Source organism: Sinohyriopsis cumingii, chromosome 2 (genome assembly GCF_028554795.1).
Source record: "Sinohyriopsis cumingii isolate HCF-2022 chromosome 2, ASM2855479v2, whole genome shotgun sequence".
Taxonomy (NCBI): domain Eukaryota; kingdom Metazoa; phylum Mollusca; class Bivalvia; order Unionida; family Unionidae; genus Sinohyriopsis; species Sinohyriopsis cumingii.
In genome coordinates, this window is record NC_142962.1 from 137,824,079 (window position 1) to 137,847,275 (window position 23,197).

The 23,197-nt window shown below is 34.4% G+C and overlaps 1 protein-coding gene across 2 annotated transcripts in view; it reads left to right on the forward strand.

The window, feature by feature from the left end:
• The window catches only part of LOC149805914 (tether containing UBX domain for GLUT4-like), a 76,491-nt gene that overhangs the window by 17,046 nt on the left and 36,248 nt on the right, over positions 1–23,197 (forward strand). The window contains exons 5-10 of one of the 2 annotated variants that reach the window (XM_089950683.1): positions 330–403; positions 7,740–8,355; positions 12,217–12,333; positions 15,735–15,781; positions 20,265–20,289; positions 21,547–21,607. In XM_089950683.1, coding sequence (XP_089806809.1) covers positions 330–403; positions 7,740–8,355; positions 12,217–12,333; positions 15,735–15,781; positions 20,265–20,289; positions 21,547–21,607 — 940 coding nt within the window. Of the gene's footprint in view, positions 1–329; positions 404–7,739; positions 8,356–12,216; positions 12,334–15,734; positions 15,782–20,264; positions 20,290–21,546; positions 21,617–23,197 lie in introns of both variants that reach the window. The other variant, XM_089950682.1, reaches the window with a different exon arrangement.

Here is a 23,197-nt window from a genome sequence, read left to right on the forward strand (position 1 = left end):
TACATCTAGATTAATCAAGCTTTGTTTTGAGACTACATTGATGAAACTTTTATTGTTGGTGAATTTATATGAGAACCAGTAGTATATTAAAATAATATCTCCGTCTTTAGGGTGGCTTGGTCATTAGGTTAGACTTACAAGCAGTGAGTAACAGGTCTGAACCCTGTCCAGATCAGTCTGTATCAGCTGTCATTAAATATTTCTTGGCTAATTTCTTAACTGCCTCAAAATGAATCCTGAATATCAGTATATGTATTGTTGGTTACTCCAAACATGATCATATTGGCTAGGGAATTCTTGATTATGAGTAAAGCTCCTATTCATTGAAGGTGATTGGAGAGATGGCTTTGAAGGACACCAGTCTGAGAACATTGGGGCTGACTGGAGGAAAAACAGTGATAAGGTAATGTAATACAGTCTGCTGAATTGTATCAGATCTCTGTTTTATCCCACTTCTTCATTTAGATAACAAAATATGAAATAATTCTTTTCTTGCTTAAATCTTCAGAATTATGCAACAGTCCAAATATTGTGAGGGATGCTGATTATTATTTATGTTCTGCATGTTTTACACTCTTTGAACTCACCACAGCATAATTAGCACCATTTTTTAACTTTTGTTTATACTGCCTACTTTGTGTTAAATTTCATTAATCTATTGATCCTTTTTCTCACAATACTCTGTCAAAATATGTCAAATTCATATTGCAGTCACAGACAAGGTCATGTTGCAATTTCTTGCACAGACAAGATTTTATGAATGCTTACTATCTGAAACAAGTTTTGACAAAAAAGAAATAAAAAATATTTATATATTTATTTGTTATTATTTAACATATTTAATCATAATATGTGTTAGTATTCAAAGTTCACCATCATTCAAGTCCAAACCAAATTACAGGCAGTGGATGTGAATGCTCTTCCTAACGAGTATGCTTGCCAATGAAACTGCCTTGAAATTAGCTGAGCATGTCAACTTTCAGAATTTAGCCTGTTAGAGATTGCTTTGATGCTTGTTGATAATTTCAAGGTGACATGTGATACTTGTTAATTAGATAACTCAGGTTTCTGTTACAGATTTCTTTGGAAATAAAAGTCACTCTTCTTTAATGATTAGGCAGATGGATTTCTCTTTGAAAGTGTGATTGGATGTAATGCAACAACCACTCCCAGCAAGTAATATTTATCATTTATTTTGTAGTAATTACAAAGACTTGTGCATACTTGCTTTTTGGCAAATAATTACATGGATTGATTAAAAAAAATTAAAAGTCATTAATTACATATCCACTCATTTTCAAGTCAGGCTTTCATTATTGTTAATAGCTGAACAGATGAGTGTTGGCATAATTGTAATGTGCAGAAAGATATACATGTAAAAGAAAACAACACCATTTCAAGAAAAAAATATTTTTGACTTTTGCTGTGATATTATGTTCTCATATTTTTTGGCCAGGTCAGATCTTCCGTGGGCAAGTTTAGATTCCCAGTCTTCTTGCCCTGACTTCCATCAGTTTGGTCCAGCCTGGCTGATGAGTTCTCAGCTTTTGTTTTGTGATCATGACAATGAATGACAGATTGTTTTGTGATCATGACAATGAATGACAGATTGTTATTATTAGGGAGTGTTATGGTTACTCTAGAGTTATAAATCCACATTTAATAATCTCTTTTATGCTCACACACAGAGATTTACATGATCCTATAGTTTGAAAATCTTTCTATCATATTCATTTATATGACACTCAAGTTAATCAGACAAAATTGAATGCAACAGACCTGTAGGATGATCAAGAGTAGATTTCACTGTTAAGAGACCATTATTGGACCCCAAAACAGGGAAAAGTCACTTTTCCTCTTGGCAAAGCAGGTGGAATTAAGTCAAGAAGACTTGATGAATTGATCACCATTTTATACAAATTATTATTATTATTATTATTATTATATAATCTTCATGCTCAAGATTAAAAATGGATAGTAATGTTTAAGTGAGGTTCATCATGAAAAATACAAATATTATTCTGGTACTTTAGCCTTATTAAAAGTTAACATCCAAAATGCTCCTGACTGACATTTAATACAGTAGGATGTAGGGTAGGAATTAACAGAATTTTCTGTATACACAGATATACTTCACCACCTCAGGGTAGGAATTAACAGAATTTTCTGTATACACAAATATACTTCACCGTCCCAGGGTAGGAATTAACAGGAGAATTCTCTGTATACACAGATATACTTCACTGCCCCAGGGTAGAAATTAACAAGAGAATTCTCTGTATATGCAGATATACTTCACCATCCCAGGGTAGGGATTAGTAGGAGAGTTCTCTATATACTCAGATATACTTCACTGCCTGATGACATGTGTTGGCTGGATAATTCTCTGTTTACATAGATATACTTTGACTGCCCCAGGGCAGGGATTAGCAAGATATTTCTGTGTTTACACAGGTATACTTGACTGCCCCAGGGCAGGGATTAGCAGAAGAGTTCTTTGTTTACAGTGGTATACTTGACTGCCCCAGGGCAGGGATTAGCAGGAGAGTTCTATGTTTACACAGGTATGCTTGACTGCCCCAGGGCAGGGATTAGCAGGAGATTTCTATGTTTACACAGGTATACTTAACAGCTCCAGAGCAGGAATTGACAGAATTCCCTTTATACACTTATACTTCACATCTGCAATGGAGATCAGCAGGAGAATTCTCTCTATGTACTGGAACACTTTACAGTGTGGGTTATGGATTAGCAGGAGAATTCTCTCTTTGTACTGGTACACTTTACAGTGTGGGTTCTGGATTAGCAGGAAAATTCTCTCTTTGTACTGGTACACGTTACATTGTGGGCTAGGGATTAGCAGGAGAATTCTCTCTATGTACTGGTACACTTTACAATGTGGGTTATGGATTAGCAGGAGAATTCTCTCTATGTACTGGTACACTTTACAGTGTGGGTTAGGGATTAGCAGGAGAATTCTCTCTTTGTACTGGTACACTTTACAGTGTGGGTTATGGATTAGCAGGAGAATTCTCTCTATGTACTGGTACACTTTACAATGTGGGTTAGGGATTAGCAGGAGAACTCTATTTACTGGTACACTTTACAGTGTGGGTTAGGGATTAGCAGGAGAATTCTCTCTATTTACTGGTACATTTTACAGTGTGGGTTAGGGATTAGCAGGAGAATTCTCTCTATGTACTGGTACACTTTACAGTGTGGGTTATGGATTAGCAGGAGAATTCTCTCTTTGTACTGGTACACTTTACAGTGTGGGTTATGGATTAGCAGGAGAATTCTCTCTTTGTACTGGTACACTTTACTGTGTGGGTTAGGGATTAGCAGGAGAATTCTCTCTATGTACTGGTACACTTTACAATGTGGGTTAGGGATTAGCAGGAGAACTCTATTTACTGGTACACTTTACAGTGTGGGTTAGGGATTAGCAGGAGAATTCTCTCTATTTACTGGTACATTTTACAGTGTGGGTTAGGGATTAGCAGGAGAATTCTCTCTATGTACTGGTACACTTTACAGTGTGGGTTATGGATTAGCAGGAGAATTCTCTCTATGTACTGGTACACTTTACAGTGTGGGTTAAGGATTAGCAGGAGAGTTCTCTCTTTGTACTAGTACACTTTACATTGTGGGTTAGGTTTTAGCAGGAGAATTCTCTGTTTACACAGGTATACTTCATAGCTCCAAGGCAGAGATTGGCAGGATAATTATCTATTCACAGATATACTTAACAGATCCAAGCACAGGTAGGTAATAGCAGGTTTTGGTTTATGAATTCTTTGAATACACCAGAACACTTCACAACCCCAAGGCAGGCATTAGCAAGGATTGGATCCTTTGTTGCAGTTAATGAGATAATTATAAATAGTCAGTTGTAATAACTTTTTTTCATGGAGCATCTGGTAAATTAACTGACAAATTGAATTGCAAAACAAACCCTGTACACATTGGATAAATTACCTTGAGAATAATGTTGCAAACAAAAAATAGAGCGATCAGTTTGGAAGTTTTCAAGAATCCACCCCTTTTTTATACGGGGATAAGCAAATCATGTCATGTTATAAATATTTTTAATTTTTATAGATTTCAAACCAACATGTTATATTTACATCAGGGTTCTTGATAACTTGGAGCCCCAAGTATTTTGTTCACTAATATCAAATTTAATGCACAGAAATTACATACTGTAGCTAAATTAACACTTGAAATTTCTCATGCATGCAGATTAAATGAGAAATCTATAGGATGAAAAAAGCTATTGTAACTTTAAAATTAACAAATAAAAGAAGAAAACCATTCTCTTCAACAGGATGAACATTTAAAAAAAAGTCTAAAATCAACGGTAGTCTAAAGTTATAGATGCAGCTCAGTTCAGCTGACTTGACCAATGTCTACATTTATTTGCAGCAACTTATATGCTACTTAGTTAGATTTTTGAAGCAATATTCCATCTTACAAACACTATAAAACTTTTTGTATACCAGAAAACAGTGACGAAACAGGATTTTAAAGTCACATTGTACATGTGTCATTATCCCCATGTTGCCACATGAATGGACAGTATCTTAGTCTTGGATTTTGACAGAGAGATCCAGTGTCCAGTCTGCCTGTAGGCCTGTTTGAAAACATGCTTACTGCCTCATGATTTATGTAGGTGGCATAGGCCTATTGTTTCTGGGTAGTGAACATCTAGCATGGCAGACAGGGAGAAAGAAAATAGTTGTTCCCTATTAGATCATTATTCATTATCCTCTCAGTAAAATATGTTCACAGTGACAGTAGAGATATTGCTTCATTTGTATAACAGTAATAAATATTAACAATTTTAAAATAACATTGCTAAAACAATATACTTCAATATACAGAATTGGGGAAGCAACAGTATGACTGATTTGTTGGCATGGGATTAAACATTCATAAATCACAATGCTGTGGTCAGTTTAGCATCCTGCAGTCATTAATACTTGAAAGTTGAGTCCATTAATAGTCCTACACATGTGCCTTGACTATGAAGAGCTCATAGTAAGGGAGAGATTATATACTTTTTCAGAAAGGACTATAGATGCAGTGCATCATTCTGACTCTAGCAGATCAACACTGAGAACAATTTAGAAACAACAAATATTCAATAAATTTAGGGATTGTGTAACTTAAAATAATAATACCCATTTTGCACAGAATGGATTTGAATATATAAAATATTAAACTCGGGCAAGAAAGTGACAAGAAAGAGAAAGTAATACTAATGAAAACTGATTTGTGATCTGTATTTTCACTCAATCGAGTAATGTTTTGTAAAGCTATAATAATTAACTGCATGTTTAATTCACTTTTTCACATTTAGATTGATATCACACATGCCACTTTGTAAAATTCACTGGGACAAATTGAATCAGTTTGCAGATTAAATTATCATGTGGAAATTTAATATAATGTTTGGTGATTTACAGTATTCCCTCATTATAACACTCTCCATGGGAGCCAGAATACACTGTCTTATAATGGAGTATTCCCCCATTCTTACACTGACATCCATGGGAGCCAGAATACACTGCCATATAATGAAGTATTCCCCCATTCTAACACTGACATCCATGGGAGCCAGAATATACTGCCTTATAATGAGACTGTCTCAGAATGAAGTACATGATGTATATAATTATACTACCACCTAATGTTATGGAATCCATGATCATAATTGGTTTACAACAGTTACCATACCATGAAGGGTCTTACACTGAGGGAATACTGTATATGTAGGATAACTCATTTTCAGGATATTTAAATATATATCCCACCCTGTTTCAGTTATTTAGAGTTGTTACTCCATCATGATGAATTTTTTTCTCTTTCTGCTTTAGTTTGAAAATTTATCTTGAACTTTTCAGATTTTATATTATCTTCATCTTTTCAGATTTCATCTTCAGTTTTTGACAACCAAATGCATTTCACCCCCAATTCTGAAAACCTGTGGAGAATCCTGTACAAATCTAGTTAAATTTAGATTATTTTCATTTCAGTCTATTTTCTTGTTAATAATAAAATCTTCATTTTCAGCATCATACTCTGATGATCTTACGCAGATTGTACCTTCTTAAATTTAATGTGAAACAAGTGCATTTATTTTGTAGATTCCAGGGCAATATGTATTTTGATTTCCATATAAATGACATCCCAAACTGACTTTTTTCTCAAGTGATCCCCTAGGATGGTGTGTGGTATTATACCAGATTTTATAATCTTTCAGCTATGTCACTTTTACTTGTTTGTTGCTGACTGCTCCAGTGCCCTAGTATTTAGAACATCTGCCTCGGCTGTGGGAGGTAATGGGTTCGATCCACGGCTGAGTCATACCAAAGACTTATAAAAATGGTACTAACTGCTGCCTCACTTGGCGCTCAGCATTAAGAGGTTAGTGTTAGGACTGGTCGTGCTGGTGTCAATATAATGTGACTGGGTGGGACATCATGCTACATGTCTGCGGCATGATGCCCCAGTGCTAGACATCATATAAACTGCCACACTGCAGATATCTTAGGGATATGACTGTAAAATTGTTAAAGCTACATTAAAAATCCAAGTCACACACACACACTTGTTTGCTGTATTTCATTGAGGTCATTCTTCATTACTTGCATTCACGTATGATAGAATCTTAGTCAACTTTGAAGATTAAAGAGTACAGTGTGAACAAACATTTCATATAAGATATGTAAATGTATCATTTTACCAATGAAGAAAGAATGGATGTTTTATAGAGAGTTGCTGTTGTTCTTGAAGTTAAAGTATGATGAAGTCAGCAAAATTGTTTTTAATTTGGCCCTTGTCTCATGAGGCTATTTATCAAGGGCAACCAAGGCAGTCCCATGATTGGTACAAATTGATACATTACTTTGATGATTGGTACAAATTAATACACTATTTCAGTGATTAGTACAAATTAAGACACTACTTTGATTGGTACAAATTAATACACTATTTTGATTGGTACAAATTAATACACTATTTTGATTGGTACAAATTAATACACTATTTTGATTGGTACAAATTAATACACTATTTTGATTGGTACAAATTAATATGCTATTTTGATTGGTACAAATTAATACACTATTTTGATTGGTACAAATTAATAAACTACTTTGATGCAGGAAATGGTTGTATCTTGTTACTGATACTGAGCCATGGTGGCTTAGTTGTATGCATGCTGGAACCACTAGTTTAATTCCTGTCTAGACTGGACAGGTCCATTTTTGGCTGCCATGGCGCATCACTAGTCAAGGCACTTTACTCCATTTGCCTTTTGCACAATATAACCTTTCATGTGCTAACATGCCCTTAAATGCCAAACAGATCTTAATCAGAATAACTTGTCATTAGAGAAGCCTTGCAGTATGGGGAATGCTTTGCCAGGTGTCATTTTTGGGTGAAATAGATTAATGCATTTTAACATTACAAATTTCAGTCTGGGTCCCAGGCAGTCAATTGGTCTAAAACACTTGCCTTTACTGATCACTGCCATCTCACCTCTGTCCACATGGGTTTGAGTCTTTGTCTCAGCCAATGTAGGTATGCGAGAAAACTGCCAGTAGCTTCCCACAGTTAAGTGGTTCTTACTGGGGTTTTCCTGGGTTTTCTTCCACCAGTTATACTGGCTGCAATAGATAATTCATTTACTGGTTGCATAAGTCATTGCTTATTCATTTTGATGTATTCCTCAGACTGTTACATAGACCTGTGGAAGATGCAGTACTAGCAGAAATTATAGACAAAATTGAGAAGGAAAGAAGAAAGAAAGTCAGATTACAGGAAATAGCAGTCAAACGATCCCAATCAGAGGAAGGCATGCCATCAGAAAAAGATTTGCAAGATGAAAGTTCTCATGAACCATCATCAGAAAAAATTGCAAGGAATGAATCAGAAAAATTTCCTGATGCAACAGAAATTTTGACAGAATCACAAGTTTCTAAACATTTTGATCCCTCATGTGAACCCACAAAATCAGTGCCTGCTCCTGCAGATACCAAAATTGACAAGTCACAGGATGAAACTGAACCAATGGAAGTTGACTCTGGTTCGTCACAGGGCAAAGATGTGGTAACCAATAACATGGATGTCGAGGACAAAGCATATCCTCTTCCTGACCGTAGTTCCTCAGGTAAAGAAGACAACACCAGTAATTCAAGTGAGGGAACTCCAACGGAAGGAGAAAAGATGACAACAGATGCAAGGGTTGCTCAGAGGAGTGCGGCAGAGCAGCTAAGGGCACTCAACATTCCTGGTGTTCAGGTTTTTACACCAGACGATTTCAATGATCTTACTCCACAAGAGCAGGAGGTAAAATATGATTGTTTGTGTGTATTTATGAGATTAGCTTCTACTGGTGTTTTATTTAGTTATTCTCAGAAACAGATACAAATTAATGGTGATGCTGATGGTGGCAGAATTGGTTATTGTACTCATGGTCAGGTTCAAGATTGAAGTCTTCCAAACCTAGTGTCATCTCAAAACAAAATAGCTTAACCATGACATCCACCTTGATGGGATGTAAGGCCATTGCAAGTTAACCTCTCTAGCAGATGTTGGTATCCATTTTAGCAGGTTTGATCATAACTAGGGAGGTTACGTACCTTGTTTAAAAGCATATTAGCATTGACTTAATAAGTGTTACCTAAATTTACAAGTTCCCAACTCTGACTTTACAGAACAGATCACATTACCTCATAAATGGTAGTGGTGGTGGTGTTTAGAAATAATTAATTAAAACCTGTACTGAGCATCCATCTCCAGGCTTCCTTAAGCAGATGGCTGTTAATTTAGTTTAATTTGCACTGATTTGGCCATTTGAAAGCCTTTTTTTTGTGAGGCTGGTTTGACCATAAGCTACACACACACACCAGCACCCTGCACATTCTTGACTTTTTATGATGTATTCAGGAGGCAACTGTCATCCGTCAATTTGTTCTAAAAACCACCTGACTGATTTCATCCAAAATTGACAGAGAGCATCATGGTGTAAAGGCCTTTCAGGTCTTTACAAATGCCAGTATGTAGTAAAAAAAAAGTTGTAAATGAACCTTTAAATTACTTTTCCAAAACTACACTACATAATTTGATCAGATTGTGGCACAAAGACCTTTCAAGCTTATACAAATGCCAATCAACTGTAACATATGAATTTTGTTACAATGTTTTTTCTTCAAAAAAGCAGGTATGTTGTCTGTTGATAATTGCTATTTTAAACGTCTAATAAAAGATCCTGGACCAGGTAAAACCATACTTAGAGCATCCTGGTGGAAAGACCTTTGAATTTTGTTCAAATAATGCAGATCCAACATCAGATATGGCTGTTATTTTAAAAAATAGAAAACCTTTTAACAACTTTTTTAAAGCTGCTTTTCATTTCTATCAAATCTGATAGAATGTACACTGACAGGAAATTTTTTTACAAATGATGGCAGTCCACCATTACCAAAATTATAAACCAGTAAATATCCTATTCTCCATAATTGCTGAATGGAATAGGAAAAGACATGACAGATAGTTTTACCAGTAATGCTGATCCACCAACAAATGGCATATTAGTTTTTAAACTGCAAAATTTACCTTTGACAGGTGATCACATAATGGTGTTTATGAACACAAATTTCACAAATATTAGTTGATTTCTAAATACAACACATTGACTTTTGTTCTAATATGTTGACAAATAAATTTGAATCAATATAGAACCGTCTATAATCCTATTACCCTTATTGCTGTGTGTTCCCTGTATTTATAGGTTACTGCATCTGTATAGGAAGATATGAACGAGTTTTTTTTGATGGAATACTGCACAAACTTGTGAGTGCAGTATATCCTTCCGACAAAACGAGTTCATATTTTCCCATACAAATGCAGTAACCTTTTTATTATCTGCTCATTTGTTATTCTACCTAAGGTTTAATTATATAAACAAAATGCACTACAAGAAAACAACGTAAATGAATGAATGCCTTATTCCAAACTAAATTCACAAGCGCAGATTTGTCATTACTCAATGACATCATTATTAATCTGCACATGACTCCGCCCAGATAAATTTGAACTTAGTCGCGCGCTCGACATAACTTTTGAAAGAAAATGGCGTGTCTAGTTAAAATTGAAATTTGCAGTCATATTGTGAATGAATGCGCATTGCTACAACTGTTCCATTTGATCTGGAATGAATATATCTTGGTATTTTGTTTCGATTCAACGAAAGTTTGTGATTTTGGACTGGATTCATCTGTGCAAATTATACATGAAATACATCGGATTGAAGTGGCACGGGAGAAGTATGTTTATGTCTGCAAATGTGTCTGTTTCTGTCATTGAATGTTTGAAATCATAACGTGGGAAAAATATTAAGTCTTTCAATTACAATTATCAAAAAGACGCTATGGAATTTAATGCTTATTTCATTTTGAGTGCAGTAAAGAGGATGCATTTGCACTTATCATCGAAATTACAGCACAGTTTCGAAATGTGTAATCCAGATTAAAAACCTATGACATGGCTCATGTAATTTGGTTTGCAGAATTAAGAAAATACATTTTGAGGAAATTCAGGATGTAAAACTGTAAGTATATTTTATTTTGCCATTCTTATCACCAGATAAAGATGACAGTGTATGCCTGGTCACTTGTATGTTATTTGTAAGGACCTAATCTTCGGTCTTTTATATAATGTAGCTAGCCTAAATCCGTAACATTGTATCAATGCGGAATGTGCTAAAACAGCTTGGTTTTATTGCAGTCCACAAAACATGTTTTAGTTCATTCAGAAACAAATTTAAACAACCACAACGTAAAGAGCCTCTTACGCGAGTGTATATGATTTGTTTACAAATCAAAAGTGCATCTGCTCATTGTTTGTTTACAATAGAAAGTAGTTCCTTTATTCACGTGAATGCTATATGTGTATTGTCGCACGCATTCAGTACCGGGGAATATTGAACGATTCTGACAATGTAAAGTTAATGGGGAAAACAATGAGCATATAATAAGTTGGGTTTTGTCACTTTTATAATTACTGGCTGTTAGATGACAAAAGCTAATATACTGAGGAGCACAGTATTGATCAGCTCAAGTTATCATGACATTTGGTCACCAGTAGCTAACATTGGTATGTTTGCCATAGTGGCTTCTCTCTCATAGGTTATGAAATGTACTTGAAATGGTGAAAGACTAAAACCAGTCAATCACATGACAAGCTCACTTCCTTTATAAACATTGAGCATCTCCAGTAACAAACTGTAAATTGCCAGTGGATAAATAAGTTGTTGAAAAAAGTGCACAATGTGATCAGACATTTTTAGGTTAGAAGGAAAGTGAAATCGATTTGACAATATGAAATGAGGGAGGGTCCTTTTGGTAACTGCTGAGGAGTTTTATATCAAAAGACTGACATCACACATGCCAGTTTGGCTGGTATAGTATGTATACTTTATTATTGATATACCACAAGATGTATACACTGTTCAGTATATTCAAAATACAATACATATAGTTTATTTGTGTCATGTACAGAATACATGTTCATTTCCAACAGAGTTAAGATTGGCTACAGGCAACTGTAAATGAACTCTTCACATCCCTGCCCAGTGTGTCTACCACAAAGTGAAGTTCTGTGCCTCATGAAGCTATTCAAAATCCTTTTTGAAAACTGTTAGAAAGCTTCTTTTTTGTTTTTGACCTTCCATTTTTATTCATATTGATTAAATAAATATAAGACATAGATGTGATTTAAAAATGAAAGATCGTGTAAATGAAGAAAGTAGAGCACTACAAACACAGCATGGTTAGCTTCTTCAACAGCAGTTCAGTCACCAGTGACAAGACCTATATTGAACTGAGTGTGGAGTGGCTGTGTGTGTGTGTGTGTGTGTGTGTGTGTGTGTGCATGTGTGTGTGCAGCATTATATTATATATAGCATCTGAGCTAATCACTGAATAATGACTCCTGAGTGTATGTCTACTTAAAGCCCACTGTTTTCTCTACCATGTATAAATTCATTCCATAACTTTCCAATCCAAGGACATACATACAAAAATTTGGCAGTATTATATTACAATAGTTCATCTCTTTGGTTCACTAACCAGGGAGTTTGTGTGCTTCTTAATAACATTGTTCAGTTGAATAATGTCAAGCCCACTTTGGTCTTTTGTTATTTTACAGATAGCTAGGAGACTTGCCCGGTCATTTATGCCAGCCATGGGTCTAGTAATGCCAGATGACCAACAGCAACAGGAACAAACGAAACACACTCAGCAGTTGCCTTTTTCCGATTTCAAGGTAAATCATCAGATTTCCAATGTTACCAAATGTATATGTACCTTAAGCTTTTTCATTTTGCCTGCAAAGCTTAGCTGAGTTGCATTTATCACTTTCCTGCACCTAAAGCAAAGATTTTATCGGAACATCTTTTGGTTTTACCTCCATATCTTGAACACTGTTTACAGATGCAGAAAACCATTGTCAGTGTAGTCCAAGTTGGAAATTTGTTCTTATAAATGAGCAACGTTTGCAAAATTATTTGTCCATGGACAAGTAAATTGTGGTCTGTAACTTGGAGAATATGACTTCTCTGAGTAAACCTTCATTTTGAACCCATTGTTGGACTCCTTTTAACTATTACGAGCGGAGTATATTACATTTTCCTGGGAATGCATATTGATCAATTGTTTTCTTATAAAGCTTGGGCCAAAAGTGAACTTTGAATTAAATGTAAAAAAAAAACAAGCTTAAATTAAAATTTACTGTGACAGGGAATATGATTTTTATAAGAAAGAAAACAAGGGTTCAAAGATTCCTGGATGCAGGAGTTTCCTTAGATTTAGGCCATGGAAAGCAAACAATTGCATTATGTAATATATCTAAGAGATACCCTCAATTGCAGACAATCAGTCGATTGTTTTCAGTACCGGTTGTCACAAGGAAAGACACGTTGTGAAAGACACACTGTGAACACATAAAAAAAGTGCAAAGAACAATACTTGTCATTTACAGGGTGATAATGAGAGGCCAAATCCAAGAAAACAAGTTGTGGGTGATTTAAACAGAGTAGTCTTTAAATACAATGTGAGCCAAACCAAGCATTACAAGAAGCTGTTTTACACAGCATTTGCCATAGCAAAGAAGAGACAATTTTGAAGACTATGAACTCTTTTGTGATGTGCAAATCAGAAATGGATTTGAAATTGGAACTGACCACATCGACAGAACTGCATGCATAGATTTCATCAACATTATATCTAAAAATTGTAAAGGATAAAATATCTCGAGCTGAATTCATATCCATCCTTTAAATCCTAGTATTGATTCAGCAGTTACAGATCAAGAATGCATTCTTGTTAGAGTTGTAGACCATGACCATAAAAATCCAGTTACAGTGCTTGCTAGTGTTGAACATCTTGAAAGCTCACATTACCTCAACATACATTTTGATGCTTCTTATAATAACACACAGTATAATGGCCCTCACCTCGTTTGTCAGCATGGATGGTACATTTGTAAAGATTGGTGTAAAGAATGGTGTTACTAAAAGGTTTTCAGACACTGTTGATAATCCTGTGTGTTTCATGGCACACTGTATCACATTGGTAAGAGCTTGGTGTTTTGGATGCAGCCTAGAAATTCCCTTATCATGGTTAGTTTGAACAGACAGTTAAAGCTTATACAAATTTTATTCCTTCGGTCCTTAAAGGCATACTGATATGCAGGAGATTTTAGAAATCATAGTCATGATAGTGACACCTGTTGAATTCTGTTATCAGATTCACTCAGAAACTTGAATGTATCAAGACATGAAACTGATGGTTCCCTTACCGAAGTCCTTCACTGATGAAATGATACTCAGAGCTTCCTTCAGCATGTCAGTCAACACACATTGGAAAGATTTTAGGATCCTGCTGAGTCTCCACTGTCTCACGTTCAAATATTTAGCTTCCGAGTGTAGCCTAGCCATGGTCCTTAAATGAACTTGCTGTGTATTGACACTAAGGCCAGAGTAAAAGTGATGCAAGCCGCAATTGAATCCGATAAGCGTTCTCTTCAGTAATCAGTGTGGACTGATGTGTTTGTGACAATTTCACTTTTTTCAGAGTTGATTTTCTATTTGTTTTCATTGCCAGCACACTGACTCAGCACAATAGAAAATCAGTTTACTTAAAAGTTCGTTTAAACTTTATTGTTTTTTCACTTTTATTGTTTAATTAAATCTTTTATAGCAAAAATAAGTTGAAATGTACAGTATATCTTGCATGTCACAAAAATCCTTACTGCATGCATTTAAGTGGTACAGTTTAATAATTAGTAAACCTATTGATTGAGCTTTTAAGGCATTTTATCTTATCACTAAATTACATATGGCATTGAAGCCAGTGGGTGGTGGTGGATAAGAATAAATATATATCTTGATACTTTGGATGCACTGTATATGTTCATGTTAGTCTGATAAATAAGCCCTCATACCTGTATTGATAAGATGTGGTTTGGGTGAACCATACAGTATACCAATACAAATTTTGGGTGAACCATACAGCATACCAATACAAATTTTGGGAGAACCATACAGTATACTAATACAAATTTTGGGAGAACCGTACAGTATACCAATACAAATTTTGGGAGAACCGTACAGTATACCAATACAAATTTTGGGAGAACCATACAGTATACTAATACAAATTTTGGGTGAACCATACAGTATACTAATACAAATTTTGGGAGAACCATACAGTATATTATTAAAAATTTTGGGTGAACCATACAGTATACTAATACAAATTTTGGGAGAACCATACAGTATACCAATACAAATTTTGGGAGAACCATACAGTATACTAATACAAGTTTTGGGTGAACCATACAGTATACTAATACAAATTTTGGGAGAACCATACAGTATACTATTACAAATTTTGGGTGAACCATACAGTATACTAATACAAATTTTGGGAGAACCATACAGTATACTAATACTGTAGATTCTGGAGCCAGAGGTCACAGTTATTTTAAGTCGGATAAGAAAATAATTGTTTCAGCACATTAATTCTTGTTCAGAACCACTTCCTTGACCAAAGGTTGAAGTTATTGAAACCTCTGTCAGTAATCTCCCAAATAATCCATACTGTACTGGTACCAACATAAAGGACTGTTAAACACGGGGCAGGTATATAATGTACCATTCATGGTATTGTAGCTACATCAACATTTATGTTTTCAGGGTAAATATGCATGCAGATCTACATACATTTTTGTCATGCCTTTGAATGACAAGACCATTCATTACATTTCTGGAGGCAATAGCATTATTGTTATGAACATTTATGATACAGACCTGTGTTAAAATTATTGAAAGTCTCATGTTCTGTACAAGTTGTTGTAATTAACTGTAACACAATGATAATATTGCTATATGTTTAAAAGTTGTAGCCTGATATTCTAGGAGTTCAGTCTCACCTGTGTAAGCAGAAAGCTGAAGGCATCAATGTCAGCAAAGTGAACATGTTGTAGTTTGAATGTCACATCTTTTATATGAGATTGTATATTCAGTTGAAACTTTGAGATTAGATTTATGTGCCTGATGTTGTTAAAGTGGTAGATCACCAGAATGTCTTTATAAGGACATTTACATGTAAAACCTATGTTCTTCAGAACCTTTCTTTTTCAGTCTAAATTTCTTCTTTTCACAGTTTCCAGAAAAGACAAAAGGAATGGACTTGTATCACAATGAATTAAGGTAAAACATCGACTATACATTTTTTCAAGTGTTGAAGTCAGCTTTTCTAAAGAATTAAAATTGTCTTTTGTTTATTTCACATTTAATTACATGAGACCTTTTAATAAAGAGGCTGTTCTAGTACTGTATTAATGAAATTCTTCAATCTGAGTACACACTGTAAATGAAATGCTGTTGACTGAGATTTTGTTATATTTACTGTATTTTCATAAAGAAAAATATATATTTAGCAATATTCTGAACTAAATTGACTCCAGACTTACAAGCTTCCATATGTAGAGCAAATTGTTAATTGTCAGCTATGAACAATGTAGTTCGACTTTTCACTAAAGTTTACAAGTTTTGTGTGTACATGACATGGTTTGTCTAGCAAGTAAAACTGGTTTATAAATGTTGGCTTGCTAATAAGAGTTACTTCCCTTGTTAGTATAATATTGTTCCTTGTGGGCAGGTCCTTCATAGAGATTAAATATGGAAGTGAAGTAAAAGATCCATAACTTTTTCTGATATAAACGTGTCTTTCGATTCATATGTAAATGTTTTTTGTTATCTTGGTTATCTTTTAATTATCAAAACTGTTTACCTGACTATGCAAGTTTATCCTCACTGTTCTTTGCCAAGCATTTTTAAAACATACAGTACAGTTATCTAAATTGAAAGGTTAATTAAAATTTAGGAAAATATTAAATCAGCAGTTTTTAAATACTTTGGTTGGTAATTTTCTTGAATTTAGTGTATCAATTGTACAGAAAGATTTTACATCCAAGCTGATCAAGAGTATAACAATTGAACTTTTCTAATCCTGCCAATACTGTGTGTGCTAAACCTAAGCCTTGAAAGGCTTGACTTTGAAATTTCCCACATCTGATAATTTCATCTCAGTTGATCTTGCAAATGCCCTTATGGGTAAACGATTTTAAGGGGACAATTTAATACCACAGCATTGTGGTGGGATACTTTTGGTCAAATAATTTGCTGATGCAAATGTTCGCAGAGTATGTACATTAATCATTATTTTGCTTTTGAAATGCACAAATATTACTGCTTGACTAGTAGTGATGATATTGTTCTTTTTCACCCATGTGACAGAGAAATCTAGCTGTTTTGCTAACCTTACTTTTCTAATCTCAGTCTACCCATCTCAGACCAGTGATCTCAGTCAATTTGTCCACACACTCAGAAATACTTTTTTTAAAAAGAAACTCTTGTTGTCTTCTGTTGTGCCTGATGTAGTTGATCTAACATCAAACAACAACAGCAACAAATATATAACAAAAACATAGTAACTTAAGGTCAATCCATCTTTGAGAAAAAAACATACAAAAACATTTCAAGAGAGACAAAGACACACATGCACACGATGTCAAGCTTTTTGATATTATGTTACTTCATTCCACACAGCATGGTCAGTTTTATCCTATATGCAGGCCTAGCTCAGTACATTTTCAGGTCAGCGTCGCTAAATGTAGCTAAAGTTAACTATCTAGTTTTAAATACTTCTTGTGAAACAAATTATATACAGTTATATACTGTTAGCTACATTTAATGATGCTGACCTGAAAATTGACTGTGCTATAGATAGGATAAAATTCTCCATGCTGTGTGAAATGAACTATGACAGAAAACACTGATCCATGCACATAGACTATAGACCTATACACTTCATAGCCTTCCAACTCTCTTAACAACTACAGAAAACTTGGTAACAGCCAGGTATGTGTTATGTCAAACAATCTTTATTCTAATTTTGCTAAGCATCTCCATTGTGTCCCAGTTAAATCAAAAATATACCTACAATATTTAACGACAAATAATGCACTTACCAGCCAGAAGGAATCTTTTATCCATCAACACAATAATCTATAAGCAAATTTCACAGTAGCACCTGCCATATCTCCATGACAGAAAAAACAAATCTTCAAAGAATCAGTGAACTTGAAAGTTTAGCACATGGTTCTCCGCTAGGGTCCGTATTTGGAGGGTCTTTTATATGCGGGGGTCATTTTACAATCAGTATTAAGGACATCCCAAGTATGTCACATGCAATTTCACCTCCTCCAAAGAAAAGGAGAGTTATGTACAATAGTGACACAGATCTCTAATTATCCATGAATAATTTAAAGCAAGATGTTACTCTTTGATACAGCTTGTGCTAAGTATAACTACACTAGAGCTGAGTACCCAGTAACTTTCATTATTTACAATATAACTTTTCAGAATTGGAACTGATGAAAATGAAACAGTTTCTTGTAATAAATATCAATTATTTATTAATTTCATATAACATCCATATATTAAATGTGATAATACCTGATTACTATTCAACATTTTATGTTGTTATTTTTCTTTGCTCACGCATATAAACTGTGTACTTCAGATGTACTTCACACCACAGCCCTCATTAACATATTTGTATTAATGAGCCACATGTAAACATTTGAATGTAAACTATATTACACTAGTGAAGAGTTCTTATTACTTTAAAGGAAAATATTGGGTGAGAAAAATAATCTACTTTGGGGTTTGGACCGAGACAAGGAAATCCCAGTTGCGGGGTTACATTATATGTCTCCCCCATCAGCAAGGCTCCTGGTGAGACAAATAATGTAACCCCTTGGCTGGGATTCCCTTGTCTCGGTCCAAACCTCAACAGAGGTACTATATACATCTGCATGCAGAAAAGTGATAAAAAATCTTAGAAAAGACATAGTAATATCTACCGAATTGTTGTTTATCACGAAACTTATCAGCATGTCAGGAATTAAATTTGAGAAAAAATGTAAATTTTTCCACAAAATTCCATATTCCACCACTTTCAGGGATGGAGTGGTCTAAAACACTTGCCTTTTTCAATCACTGCAATCTCACCTCTGTCCACATGGGTTTGAGTCTGGCCAATGTGGGTATGTGAGAAAACTTGCAAATAGCTTCCCATAGGTTGGTGGTTCTTTCCAGGGTCTTCCTCCACCATTTATACTGGCTGCTATATATAGCCTGTCATGTACTGAAAAATGGCCTTAAGTCCACAACAACAACCTCATTGAAGATAGTTATGTTGGTACCATATATGCTCAGTGGATGTTGAATCCAACTGTATATTGTAGAGACCTGGGTCTGTGCAATTTGTTAGAAGTAATCAGTTGAACAAACAACATTGATCCTGATCTGCTGGCACATTGGATCACTCCTATGACTCCATGGTTACATAGTAAAAGAAAGAAACAAAACCAAGTGTTGTAAAACTTAACAAAGAATTTAATTATCAAAGTCATAAATGGAAATGTGAGAGGAACTTAAAGTATTATTATGTGAATCCAGAATAATCCTGACAAAGTTCTGTGAAAGTCCTGAACAAATTAAAAGTTCTGTATAAATTTCAAAACCAGAAATGTACTGGTCCACCAAGAGTCATGACATTTGAATAATTCACATCAGTTCCAGAATGATATTATAGTCCAGATAATGAGCACTTTATATTTCCACTGAACAGTCCATACAAATGTTTTTCCTCTCGAATAATATCTAAGTACAACATAAAATACATCTACAGACTTACAACAGGAAATTAGACTCCAAAATCAGAATGAATCTGATTGCTCAGTTCTCTCCTTATATACACCTAATAGTATGGCTCTATTTCACAATATACACCACATGACAATCACACTACTCATTTTGTGTTGAACTTGCCTATTTATATCACCTAGCCCAACCAATGGGAAGATACTGAAGTCTAGAAATGTCAAATCCCCATCAGCCAATGAGAAATTAATCCAAAGGTGCCATTAAGTCTTATTTTTAAGATTATTATTGATAATTGTCAACACATACATAAGCATATATTGATAGATCCTTTGTAATATTATGCTCTTAACAGACTCAGGTCACATTGGCAAAACTAACTTAAGACATTGTGTATATTTTACAGCCATGAATAAAAAGGATAAAAAAATTAGATAAAATCCCATACCAGGACTTACAAAAAATATAGATATACAAAAGATCAGGGTCTGTGTCTTGAGGAAGCACTATCCAGGTCCACACCATATCGTACATTAGTCAGATCTCTAGTTCAAGGGCCAAGTTAATTAGCAGCAAAAGATAACAAAGTTAGCATATCACATGCTGTTTGCAGTATTTATTACCATATATACTTGCTTATAAGACAAGCCCAACTGCAAATTGCAAAGACCCAGACCTGCCATTGCATAATACGCCAGCAGATCTGCATCTGCACTGCTTGTTAGGTGTAATTAATAGAAAAATGACACAACCCTGATTTGCAAGCGTATTATGCTATGGCAGATCAACATCTATGTTGTTTGCAGTTTGACTTAATTTATAAACAAGTATTCATGGTATCCATTTTGTAATAATCATACACTAAAGGAAGAAGAATCTGTATTTAAAATCTTGCCTGAAGAAAGTTTAGTTTACTGTTTGTATAATTTGAGCCTCATCTTCTCATTTTTTTTTCTTCCAGTAAAGTTACTCCGGAGGATTTTAAGGTTTGTAGACTTTAATGCTTGTTTTGTTTTTTAAATTTAACAAAGAGACTGTGCAGTCATTTAGACTCGACATTAGCTGCTAACCATATATACAAGATTATAATTCAAGTCCGGCTGGAAACAGCATATACCATGATCTGCCATTGCATAATATACTAGCAGATCAGGATCTGTGTTGTTTTATTCTTCTGTTTGCTCCAACCAGACTGCAAAAACTAAAATCTGTCCCGGCCACAGCATTATAATTGTTGGAGAGATTTAATTAAACTTGGCTCAGATATATATATTGACTACATGATGTATTGCATAAGGTAGCCATTCCCATCTTCAAGGTTAAGATCCCAGGAAGGGAATTGTAATTGTATAACTTGTATCTTTGTCCATAATATTGTTTTTGAACCACTAAGATATTTGAATGAAACTTTGCCCATGTATGTATCAGAAGTAGATGGTGTTTTGTCTATGATTTATATCCACCTACAGGTATAACTTTTTAACTTTTGAAGATATTTTAATGAAATTTTGGCCTGTTATATGTTTTTGCTTGGTTAAGATTAACTTAAGTCATTGTCCTGTTTCCTTTTCCAGGCTGTAACTTCTTAACCCATACAGATATTGTAATGAACTTTGCCCAGATGTATACCTTATCATACCATAGTCAGGTTTCTAGCTCAAAAGATCAAGGTCATTAGTAGGGATGCTATTACAAGACAGTTGTATAATGTGTCATTTTGTGGTATTGTTTGCATATTTGTAAATATATTTGTTTGCCACTCACTGTTTTTCTCTACCATCATTATTTATGTGTAACTCTGAATATATATTCTGGCACAGTTTTTACTAATTTGTGAATGTAGTGTATTGTTTGTTTTATTCATAAAAGTTACAGGAGAATGATTTTTATATGTGAAATGCACTTGTTTTCCAATTCTCAATATATTGACTACGTACAATTTTCTAAATGATCCTGCCAACAAATATCATTTAACTAGAGCATTCAGTAGGATTATATTGTATTAATGATGATATCAAGATTTTTCATGGCAATGTAGCACTTTATTTTAACTACATGGGAAAAGTAGTTACACATCTGCTTTTTTAAGATTTTAATTTTCTGAAACAGTGTTAACAAAAAGGATAACAGTAGCATGGTATTTAAATTTCCAATTAAAATTGTTGCAGACTAAACTTTGATAAACAAAACAACACTTATTATAATTGCAAAATGCATGGTACTGCACTATCTTTCTCTTTCAGCCTGTAGAAAGACAAACTGTTGTGTTTAGCCTCGATGAAAATGTCAATAGAGGAGAAGTGGGTAATGAAGGTTAATATTTTTCACATAAATAATTTCACTCTTTGTTCATGATCTTGAAAAAATAGTCAATATATTTCCCTCACATTATCCATGCAGCTAACAGATACTGTTATTTCCATAAAGTTTTCAAATTTGCCTAGTTTGCTTAGATTATGTTTGTGATGTAAACTAAGTAGTTCTTTGATGATATAGTAGAATCATTTAGGTTTGGAAAAGTGTTTCCATGTTGCTAGTTTTCAGTGTCTTCTGCAGCAGTAGGAATAATCAGGTTACTGATATATTTAAAGTACAGTATTAGTTTCAGGAATAAGCTCACCATATATTGAAGATTTTGGCATTAGGTACATGCTGTCCTTGAGTACTATCACTGCCATTCAGACTGAGTGACTGATGTTATGTGATTTCAATTTGAGGAATAAACCTATTTAAAAAATTGATTTATGGTCTTGGTGGCTTTCTTGTATTCTGTGGATTATGCATAGCTCATTTGGTCAATTTAACCATAACAAGGTATACTATTAGTCATCACTGTAGTCCTTCATATCTGTCTTTCTCATTTTTATGTTTTATTCTTAATATTTCACAGCTTTTATTGCATGAAATATCTGTACAGATCTCAATCTCAATCTCGATCTCTCACTCCCTCCTCCCCCCCATTTTTCAATGATATGACCATTGATCCTCCTCTCTCCATCAGAGTGGAAGCCATATTTCTGATCTGATTTTTATCAGACATGAAATATTGGTTTACATCATCAATATTTTGGATGGGTTTGATCATGTGTGAGATCCACACATATTAATGATGTCATCTTTATGGAGCACTGAGGAGAATATGGGTTGAAAAATATTATTTTGTTCCCTCAAATTAATATTTTGTTCTGTCAGGTTAGTATTTTGGTCCCTCAGAATAATAATTTGTTCCTTGAAATTGATAATTCATTCTCACAAGTTATGTTTCAGTTCTCTCAAAATATTTATTGGTTCCCTAAAGTTATTTTTTTTGTTCCCTCAAAATAATGAGTTGGGGATTAGTTTACTGCTTAGTTCAGATGATGAGTGCCAGTTTTATGTGAGATATGTAATTATAGTGTGATATTTTGTAATAGTTTTCTTAATTGGTTCCTTTACTTTAACATGTCAGACACCTGCTGACATTGAATTCAAGAAGCCATTCTCCCGTAACATGTCAGACATCGACTGTATGGTGAATTTGAGAAGCCATTGTCATTGGAATGTGAACTGCACATTTATTTGATATTAAAGTGTTCCTTTGTTTTAAATGTATGAACAATCAGTAGATTTTTATTGGAAATTGATTTAGAATTTAAATGAATTGCAGGGTATCTAATAGGAAAGAGATTGTTGCCTGAAAAGTTTACCATGAATAGAGATATACAGTACAAATGTGATGTCATTTATGAAATTGCCCTCCAAATTGTAGCCTCAACTTGAACTTGTGATACATATAGAAGACAAACTACAGATTGGTAGATCCATGGATATTGAAGTTCATTTCATTTTGTGAGAATGAATTCATGATTTGAAGGAACAAAATGTTAATGTAAGGGAACAAATTGATAATTTGAG